Source organism: Bufo gargarizans, chromosome 7 (genome assembly GCF_014858855.1).
Source record: "Bufo gargarizans isolate SCDJY-AF-19 chromosome 7, ASM1485885v1, whole genome shotgun sequence".
NCBI classification, from domain to species: Eukaryota; Metazoa; Chordata; class Amphibia; order Anura; family Bufonidae; genus Bufo; species Bufo gargarizans.
The window spans coordinates 61,215,123-61,226,477 of record NC_058086.1 but is presented as its reverse complement, the minus strand read 5'-3'; the positions used below and the strand labels follow the sequence as shown (position 1 = coordinate 61,226,477).

Sequence of the window (11,355 nt, the reverse complement as noted above, 5' to 3'; positions counted from 1 at the left end):
CGTGTGACAATCTTTAGCTGTAAGGCCATGTCAAGCCATGTTCGAGAGTGGGGGGGAGGCTCCGTTCAGAACGGATCCGTCTGCATTATATTGGCAAAAAAAAGCTAAGTGTGAAATTAGCCTGAGCGGATCCGTCCAGACTTTTACATTGAAAGTCAATGGGGGACGGATCCGCTTGAAGATTGAGCCATATTGTGGCATCTTCAAACGGATCCGTCCCCATTGACTTACATTGTAAGTCTGGACGGATCCGCACGCCTCCGCACGGCCAGGCGGACACCCGAACGCTGCAAGCAGCGTTCAGGTGTTCGCCTGCTGAGCGGAGCGGAGGCTGAACGCCGCCAGACTGATGCATTCTGAGCGGATCCGCATCCATTCGGACTGCATCAGGGCTGGACGGAAGCGTTCGGGTCCGCTCGTGAGCCCCTTCAAACGGACCTCACGAGCGGACAGCCGAACGCTAGTGTGAAACTAACCTTAGGTGATGGCACCAACGAGGCTTTCACCTGACAAACAAGTTCTCATTCATCAGGTGATCGGCAGCACCATTACATTGGGCAAATATTGGAAAGGAGCATACCCAGGAATCATCCTTCCCGATAATTGCCCCGATCATTGGCCTGTGTAAAGGGGCCTTTAGATTTTAATATGACTAGCTGCTCGGCAGTGGTTTATTGTATCTTTATGTTTTTAGGTTGGACAGAAATAGACAAGAACCTCAATACGACAGCTACACGCCAACTTTGCCACGATATGACTTCCATGGCCAAAGATTGCAGTGCCGCGCTGCCTGCATCAATAATAAAAGTGAAAGTGGTCGCACTACGACCCAAAAGTGGTCACAGCTAGGACATGACTGGTGGCAGAAATCCAAACCTGCTGGATTTTCTGCCAATTGTGTAGAAAGAACCTCCCAGGTTGCAACGCAACTACATTTATCTTCCTCGTTGTGATATAAGCAGCGCTACACTACGATCTTTGTGCGACGCGCTCAAACTCGGCGTATAGCCCGAGTCTAAATAGGCAACCCAGCCGACCAGGATTAAACTACACAGCACATTCAGCGTTTTTCCATATTAATTCACTAACGTGGGCAGGTTGTCCCAAAATAAACATCCGGGAAGACGACAGTGCCAACTGGCTGAAATAGGGACCTCCAACTAATCAAAAAACATTATATAATTATGTGCTCTGAAGACTTCTACACAGAGCGCAACAGGCCTTCAACCAGAGAAGTTTATGTATGCCATCTCCTACAGCAACTCAACATGTGGACATCAAAGCACAAAACTAATAGCAGTAGCTACAGCCTAAACTTACTCTACCTGCCAGGTACCTGTATGACAACTTTCACCGAGAACTGACAACTAGTCTTTCAACCCTCTATTTTATATCGCCACTAAGAGGGGATGGTATAGAGCAGAGAGGCCCAACCTGCGGCCCTCCAGGTGTTGCAAAACTACAACTCCCAGCATGCCCGGACAGCCTACAGTAGGGCTGCAGCTATCGACTATTTTTGTAATAGAGTATTCTATCAATTAATCCAACGATTAATCGAGTAATCTAATAACAAAAACTAAATTAAAAGAACGTTTCTTTATAAAGCCCCCCCCCCCGTGTCATCAGCTGCCCCCATAGTGCCATCAGCTGCTCCCCCCATAGTGCCATCAGATCTGCAAAACAGAGATACTGGCCATGTGCATGCCGCCATTTTTTTCCTGAAGTCTACAGAAATTTCCTATCCTTGTCCACGAAATGTACAAGAACAGGACACGTTCTCTATTTTTTGTTGAACGGACAGGACACAGTGTAAGGTCTGTAAGATATGCTGAAAAATACATTCCTGTGCATGAGGCTGTGGAAGTGTACGCATAAAGGCGTATCCCATGAAAGACAATTATGTCATTTGTACAGGATAGTCCATAAATGTCTGATAAATGGATACCAACTGTGGTAGCCCCACTTAGCCAGATACCTGGGGTCCCCTGACTACAATGAAGGACTTTAGCCCACTCTAGTCCAATCAGTAGCTGGCGATCTACTCCCTGTACATTTACAGTCTTTTGCTGCAATATGTGGCGGTCAAGCCGATTGAGACCTTACTCATATTATATACAGATATTACTACATTACTCCTCTACTAGAATCAAGTATTAACAAATAAAGAAGGCTTGATATGGAGGATGTGTGGCTGACCTTTAACTTTGCTGCAGAAATAGACATTTTTATTATCCTGGGAAGCAAATTACGGAAGCCACAAATCACCCATAGCAAGGAAGATGTGCCGTGTATCCGCTAGCACAGCTGCCATTTGTACAAAGTGTGAGAGCGTGTGACTCAACCACCATATAACGGGATAAGCTCTGGAGAGTGCGGGATCCCGGATTTCACCATTCTGCGTTACATCGTCCCTCTAAACATCAGGAATGCAGAACAGGCACATGGAAGACTTAGAACAAGGCACGCACCTTACAGCTGAATCAAAAATATACATCAACCCAGAATTTTGAGTATACGTTGTACAAGGACGGTATAAGATCTGCAAGAAATGATCCTTTCACTAGAATTACAATGCAATGCATGGAAACTGCCCCCAATTCTCCCCAAACTGCACCTTGGCCACCTTACTTAAAGAGGGACTTAACCAATCCGAAATCCTTGTCTTGGTACCTCCAAAGCCTAGGGATAAAACAGGCGGCAGCACCACTGAGACAGGGCCCGTTCTGAATCACTAGTGGAGAGGACATTTTTGATGGTTTTTATTGAAATGTTACTTTAGTATTAGCAAAAATAAAAAAAGGGACAAAAGTATTCTGAATGATACCTTTATTGGGAAACCAGAAGAAATGCATCTGCAAGCTTTCGGTGCACAGAAGTGCCTTCATCAGGTTTACAAGCTTTCTACTAGCCTGATGAAGAGGCCTCTGCGCACTGCTGTAGTCCGATACTGCTGCACACTGCCGGATGCCTATGGACTAAAATGGGATCTGGTATAAATGCCAGCTTCTGCATGCAGATTTTCTGGTTATCGAAAGAGACCACAATGTAAGGCCTGAAAAGAGCAGCGATCACAAAAAGACGGCATGTCGATTGTCACTCACTTGGCTCCATGACAGACACTGCAGGCGCCCGACTGATTGTTAATGTTCTATCACAGTCAGTAGCACATCGTCGGTTTACACAGGGCGATGTGCTGCCCATATCTGACGATTGCCAAGGCTGGGTTCACATCACGTTTTAAAAATACGTTTTAGGCTACATGCACACGACAGTGAATAACAAACGTCCATTAAAAACGGACACACTGTCCGTTTTTCATGGTCATTTTGCATCAGTGTTTGCATCCATTTTCTGGCAGTGTGTCCGTTTTGCATCCATTTTGCATTTGTTTTTCATGTCCGTTAAAAACAGACATGAAAAATGGATGAATTTGATTGGCAGTTCCTTCTACTCCCACCCTTCTGTGAACACTCACAGGATGGTAGGCCCCCAGCTTTAATAATGCCACCATGTAGGCCCCCAGCTAAAATAATGTCCCCCCATAGTTTATGATTCTTTATTTTTTACCGCCCCAGCTTTAATAATACCCCAATGTAAGGCTACTTTCACACTAGCGGCAGGACGGATCCAACAGGCTGTTCACCCCGTCGTATCCGTCCTGCCGCTATTTCACCCTGCCGCAGCGCCGTCCCCATTGACTATAATGGGGACGGGGGCGGAGCTCCGTCGCAGCACAGCGAAAGGCTGCTGGACTAAAAAGTCGGACATGCAGTACTTTTAGTACGGCCACCTTTCGCCGTGCACTGCTGTGCCGGAGCTCCGCCCCCGTCCCAATTATAGTCTATGGGGACGGAGTGGCGGCCCGGCGAAATAGCGGCAGGACGGATCCGAAGACAGCAGAGTATCTACGCGTTTCGGATCTATACAAACACTGATCTTTACTCAGGACTAAAGCATGCACAGATCCGAAACACGTAGACACTCTGCTGTCCCGTTTTTCCGCTTTTAAGACCGTTCTCTCTCTGATTGCACAGCACAGGGTTGGACGTGGGCAACAGCTCCAAATCACACGATAAGCCCAACTAATCTAGGCCATCATAACCACTTACAGCTGGTGCTGATTTGCTGGGATAAAGCCCTACTGAAGTGCTTTATTTTATTTATCTTTTTGCAAATTTTAAGAGAATGTCTACAAAAATCTAAAGTCCAAAGTATGCAGCCAGACATTCACACAAAATACTGAAATAAAGGACAAGAAATAACAGTTATCGTGGCATTTGGTGAATATCCCACTAGTCTTAGGCCATATCCCTTGCTCATTTCAAAGAGCACGCCCTCTACTTTTCCTAAAAGCTAAAAGGGGTTTTCCGTGAACTTTTTAAAGATAACCTAGGTCATCAGTATCCGATTGGTAGGGATCAGACACCTGGGACTCCCGCCGATCCGCTGTTTGAGAGGGCATCAACGCTCGCAGTGGCGGCACGGCCTTCTCTCAGCTTTGCCTAGGCCCCGTGACATGTTTATTGGTCACCTGGCCTAGGCGCAAGCTCGGCCTCATTGAAGTGAAAGGGGCTGAGCTGCGATACCAAGCACAGCCACTATGAAATGGATGGCGCTTTGCTTTGTGAGCTGAGGGAGGCCGTGGCGCTACTGCAAGCACTGGTGCCTTCTCAAACAGCTGATCGGCAGGAGTTCCTGGGTATCAGACCTCCACAGAGGATAGGTCATCAGTATAAAGATCTTGGAAAACCCTGTGGACAGGTATATGGGTACTTGATTGGCAAAATTAGGTAGCAGGCAAGTGTACCATATAATTTGAACCATTTAATCCCATAGCAACACACAGAACTGACTAACGTGTCATCAAGCTCACGGAAACAAAGCCTTCAGGATAATTACTTCCACCTTCACTCTCCAGTTGGAACTAAACATCACCAATACATCTGCAAATTTTGCAAACCGTTTCTTCCCCGATGGCCACATGTGAACTTCTGGGGAGCTGCGTCAGGCATCCAAAAGTAGCTGAACCTAAAACTGCGCATATGGCATCCATAAACTTAACCAAAAAGAAAGGCTTCTCAAAAGAGTTGGGGGCTACTGCGGACATCTACTGCTTCCAAGAGAAATCCGCAGCTGCACGGATACACATGTTGTAATGGTTCTGAAGGATGTGAATTGCTATCATGTCCTTTGGGGATGGACCTGTGGACGGCTGAAGGGGGATGATGTAAAGTTGAGCATTGCTCAAATTTTCCCGTTTGTCAGAAAGCATGAACAGATGCCCCATTAATCGTAGAAGGATCTCGCCCTACTTTTATTTTAATTAGCTTCAGGCCGAGCGAACAAATCTTCCATGCAAGACGAATCACAGGCTATTCAAAGAAATGAGACAAAAACACGGGCAAGTGGGGGGGATGCCATATGCACATCACGTGAGGAGTCCCTTCTGTTACATGGAAAGATCTAGACCACAGGCCACCAATATGACAGAAGCACAAGACATTGGGTAACAACACTGGAACCTTACAGGCCAAAAAGAAAAAAAAAAAAGCTTGGATCCCAAGTTTACTATAATTTATATTACAGACAGGGATTTCCTTTCCAAAGAGCAGCTAACTTCCATCTCATGGGAGACGAGTTTCCAGCCACAGATATTTCCCATTAATCACTTATGGTCACGTAGTAATTAATATCTTACACAACATTTGGACGAGCACCAGGGACCATTAAAATTAACCCGAGTGCTTAAGAAGGTTTTGGAGGGGATAAGATGTCAGGTATTGGTCAGTGGAATATAAAGTAGGAAAATCCGGAAAAGAGCCAGAATCCAGCTGCTCCTGGCAGGAGATCTTATCCAACGCTCTCCTCCTTTGTCGAAGCCAATACAGCAGTCGACGGCCTAAAGCTGGAGCACTTATTGTGACTAGTAAAAATCGCAAGAGGAAACCATAATGTAGGAACGGAAGAGGATATTGCATCCTCAGGTTATCTGGTGACTGCGCTGGAGCTTTGATCCACGGAGATCCGCACACTCCTACAATAACTGTGAACTAAGAGACCAAGAGCCAAGTGGTTTTTCGGAGCGAACGGCCAGGAACCAGACTTCTCCTCTGACGCCCCCTTACAAGAAAGCTGATATCTGATGCAGGAGCCAGGGGAGCCCGGAGAGGCTGCACGCGGGGAAACACTAATTATTCTAGCGGGAAAAAAAGCTGAAATCCATCTCGCTGTTGAAAAGTGTGCCAGGAATTTTCAACGGAGGAGTGATGTATTATTGGAAATACCTGCTGGGTTAAAAATATACAGCACACGAGATATACTGCTGTACAAAAAAAAAAATAAGTCCAGAGAAAATGTACCAAATGGGGGTTTCCAATCTGCAAAACCCCAACTGTTGGGAAACGGCGGCTCCTAGCACGGTCCGCTAATTTAGCTCTTCAAGGGGTCTTCGGTCTTGCATCAACATCCGTTAAAATCATAATTTATGAAGATCGCTGCAATTTTGTAATGTATTCCTTTTACCTTTATTGCTTATATCTGTCATAGTGGGCTGTGGTCCCATGACCATGTCCACGCAGCTCTTGAGATGTTAGGTCCATGGGCGGGGCAATGATAGGGGAGTGTCTATGTAACTAGCAGGGTGGGAGGAGCTATAAACTAGCTGGGCATTATTAGGGGCGGTGCTGGAGCTGTGGCAGAGAAAGGAGAAGTGCATCATGGGTTTGGTTGGATACAGGGACAGAAAGTTCTACCTACAGATGGAACCGCACATAGAATTGTGTGCAGAAAATTCACAGCAGAAGCAAAGCTGCCGAGTGTCCACCATGAAAGGCGCACATAACTTGACCTGCAGTGTGGCTTTTATATCTGAAGCATTTGAATTTACATCGACGGACATCTGTTGTGGATTTCACCCATTTTCAATGCAGAGGCCAATATCTACAGCAGCGTTTCTGCAGCAAAATCCACGTGATTTGGTGTGCACTTTGCCGCAGGAGATTTTTACTTGCTACATATGGTCATACCATTGAGGCGATTCAAAGAGCTCTTGAAGAGCCATCAGTCACAATGCGAAAACCCGGCCCTGAAACTAAATGCACATCGGTCCTGACAAACGAGAACTTTCTCCATAATTTAAAGCCTTGGTTGTATTACACCTCAATACAGCCAGCAGCCAGGGACATCACTGTATGGGGAGCACATGGGATTTCGCACAGTTGTTTTGGGGGTTTATTAGATATCTGGAATTAAAGGATAACTGTCACACTTAGACCCTAATTTCAATTTTCCTATATGTAGTTACTAATAACATGATATTCCAGAATCAGTTACTATTAGACTGACTTACCCCATATTTAATAAGATTCAGCCCTTAGCAACCAGTCTGCATAAAACTGCAATTTCTCTATTTAGTTAAGATGGCCGCCACTGCCCTCCCCCTGAGGCTAATCCCGCCTGCCCTCACTAGCCAGTAACAATAGCCCCCCAAAAGTGTCAGTAACCAGAGCCCTCCCCCCTAAAGGGTTAATCTCCTGCAGCACAAAGGGGTCCTCTTACCACATGTTGCTTTAATTTATACACTGAGCAGATGGCAGATCTCCTCCTGGTCTGCGCTGCTTCCACTCTGCATTGTCCCAGTCTGCTGAGTGAGGGAGCGTCTGCCAAGTGCAGGGACAGGGAGAAGTGCACACAGCCCAGGCACTGTTATCAGCTGCTGGGGAGGACCTGGCTCTAAATCAGTAATGTGACCTTGCACGCTGCCTGCTTCTGCACCCTCCGTCCTTCAACACAGACGGACCTGCATAGCAACCTGATTTTAAGCAGAGGTAAAAGTAGGCAGTACAAGGAACAAAACTGTGGAATTAAGGGGTAATTGAATACACAGTGAAAAGTTGAAATAGGGCCACCAAGGAGATAATCACCACAATCCAATAGTCCAAAAAAAAAAAAAAAAGATAACAGTTATACTTTAAGATTTAAAGAATGTATTAAGGAACATATTACTCCAAAGACACCATTATTCACAGAAAAGTTTAGCATGGCTAATAACATGTAAGTGGAATTTCATCTGACACCAGTGCAGACGACAGGATGCACAGGCTTCTATTTTTTTTTAAACCTTTCACACTAGTGTTATTCCTTTCCGGTATTGAGTTCCATCCTAGGGGCTCAAAACCGGAAAAAAGTTTTTTCCTAATTCATTCTGAATGGAGAGCAATCCGTTCAGGATGCATCAGGATGTTTTCAGTTCAGTCACTGTACGGTTTTTGGACGGTATTTTCATCGGCGCAGGCGCATTGAGGATGGAGCGGGCCCAGCGAGAGTCCGCCTCTCAGTGCGCCTGCGGCAACTGAATACCGCTACGGCACAGGCGCGAGATCTTGATAGCAGACAGGGCAAGCCAGAGGACGATCCCTGTCAATCAACATGCGGAGGGGGCGTCTTTAGGAACGGAGGATGCGGCTGCTACCAGCAAGAAGCCGCCCTACTTGCTGGTAGCAAGGTAATTTGCATATTTTAAAAGCACGTTTTTAACACAATCTACTGAACCAAAATGAATAATTAGATTATGTATGCATAAATCGCAGTATAGGGATTATAAGTAAACAAACAAAAAATAAAACAGTTTAGTGGGGTGACAGAAGCCCTTTAAGGGCTCCTGCACACGGCCGTACGCATGCTGCCACTCTCTTTCCTGCAAAACGGATAGGACATGTCTTTATTTTTTTTTTCGCGGAGTGCAGAACAGAAATACAGATGCGTACAGTGCGGTGTGTTGTCTGCATTTTGTGCGACCCCATTGAAATGAATGGGTTTGCATCCAATCCACAAAAAACGCAGATTGGGTGCGGACAAACAGTCCGCACATGAGCCCCTAACACTTTTCTATTAGTCCTGGAGGTAGAGAAATAGCAGTCATTTAGTCTCTATTTTCATGTGATTTCACATGATGTCCACCAGGTGGAGGTATGTTTTAACTATGAAAATATTTTATATTTATAATTTATGCAAATTAACTCAGCCAAGAAACACTTTTCTCCCATGGAGCATTGCCTGACAACTAGGTCTCCATACACTTATAATCTGTTATAAGATTTTCATGAGGCTTCGCGCACATGACTATTTTTCCTCCATGTGCTATCTGCAATTTTTGCGGATAGCACACTGACCTATTCATTTCTATGGGGGCTGAGTACTAATATAAATAGATAATTAATATATATATATCCAGAAAAAACAAGAAGGGTGCTAGGTCCAGGGATATAGCAGCTTACCCCATCAAATAAAGATGAAACACGGACAGCACTCCAGATAAAAGATAGTGGTGTTTATTCACCCATGTAGATGGCAACGTTTCGGCTCATGCACGAGCCTTTTTCGCTTGAAAAAGGCTCGTGCATGAGCCGAAACGTTGCCATCTACATGGGTGAATAAACACCACTATCTTTTATCTGGAGTGCTGTCCGTGTGTGTGTATATATATAAAAAAAACATTTTTTTTTTTTGCAGATCCATTTGGCCGTTCCACAAATTACAGAGGATGTCTGGTTCTGGTCCAACAATATCCCTTTGTATTGAAGGGAGTGATAAAAATGCGGAAAGCACATTGAAGGTATCCATTATTTGCGGATCCGTTGTTTGCAGACTGAAATACACGGACACAGCCCTGTGCATGAGGCCTAATGTCAAACAGGTCGATACTCTGACAGCTATCCGAGAATGTGTTGTAAATTCACGTAAGAACACGTCACTATTAAAAATGCAGCTTGCGCAGGCTGCCAAGTTTCCGTTAATCCAGTTTGATTAGACCTTGGGCAGTCGATAATCTCCTTTGCGGCATTTAGCTTTTCCGACACACAAATGTGAAAATCATTACTTCCACAAGACTGACAAGATTATTAGCAGCTTACCCAGGTAGGGGATACAAGGAGTCATCTTCAAGCTATTGATGTAGTCTCGGAGCCGCTTGTAATTATCTTCTTTACTGACTACGTACTCCAATTTCTCAAAGGTTGTCTTGTCTTTCCGACTCAGTAACTGAAAGGAAAGATATTACAGGTTAAAATAAATAGTAGACGAACTACAACATGTCGTCCTCTGCAATAGCACCAATAAATGACCCTAAATGGACCGTAATCAGTATGTGCTTTATCAATGCCTAGCACCGGCCAATATACAATAATATCCCATGTATTTGTCAGCTTTGATCAGACGCAGAACATAAAATACAAGGACGGCTCTGTTCCCACTGACCTGAAGCTCGACTGTGAACAGAGCTCAATATAAAATCCGTCGCACTGTAGTTAGAGGATGGTTCAAAATGTTTCCGCATAGAAACCAAATGTATTTTTTGATGGACACTGATTTATTAGGCCTACAGGCTACAGCACCTAATGGGTTACAGTCCCTAACTTTATGTTAAAGGGACACTAAATATAGAAAATACAAAAGAGCAAAAGACTGGCGTTTCAGACGCTGGTCTTAATAAGCCTTATACCTGGCGGTGGATCCGCCGGAGTTATGAATAGAGACTGGCCACTACATAACTTTGGCGTATCCAGCGCCAGTCTAAATGTAAGCCAGCTTCCTTGCTTTCTTACATATAGACTATTTTCTACACCTAAAACAGGAAACAGAAAACGATAAATGAGACGGGCCTGCCAACCTGCCCACACCAAACACCCCCCCCCCATCCTTTTTTAGACCTGGCGTGAGCAGGGAAAAGTATTTCTGTTTAGTAAATGAACCACATAGTTCCTGGATTTGACCCTATCCAGTCTCCAACTGCAATCAAAAGTATTAAAATGTATAAAGAATTCACCTTCCCAGGAAAGAAGCTATTTTCTCCCCTTCTATTTACAAAGCTGGGTCTGGCTGTAAGGCATCTGGCTGTAGCAGAAGCTCTCCCCCACGGCTCTGTCCTCGATAAAAGACAAAGAATGATGAGCTCCGCCTCTTAAAGGGCATCTGTCAGCAGGTTTGTACCTATGACACTGGCTGACCTGTTACATGTGCGCTTGGCAGCTGAAGGCATCTGTGTTGGTCCCATGTTCATATGTGTACGCATTTCTGAGAAAAACTATGCTTTACTATATGCAAATGAGCCTCTAGGAGCAATGGGGGCGTTGCTGTTACACCTAGAGGCTCTGCTCTCTCTGCAACTGCTGCAGTGATTGACAGGGCCAGGCAGTTTAAACGTCATCACACCTGATCCGGGTGGGCGCCCTAGCTGTAGAGAAATCAGAGCCTCTAGGTGTAATGGCAACGCCCCCGTTGCTCCAAGAGGCTCATTTACATATAACGAAACATCATTTTGCTCAGCAATGCGGGCACATAGGAACATGGGGCCAACAC

The 11,355-nt window shown here is 45.2% G+C and overlaps 1 protein-coding gene across 8 annotated transcripts in view; it reads right to left on the bottom strand.

Moving 5' to 3' along the window:
- Positions 1-11,355, bottom strand: part of RALGPS2 (Ral GEF with PH domain and SH3 binding motif 2) — a 155,616-nt gene that overhangs the window by 67,479 nt on the left and 76,782 nt on the right. For all 8 annotated transcript variants that reach the window (XM_044300402.1, XM_044300405.1, XM_044300404.1 and 5 more), the window contains exon 8: positions 9,912-10,038. In XM_044300402.1, the coding sequence (XP_044156337.1) occupies positions 9,912-10,038 (127 nt within the window). The remainder of the gene's footprint in view (positions 1-9,911; positions 10,039-11,355) is intronic.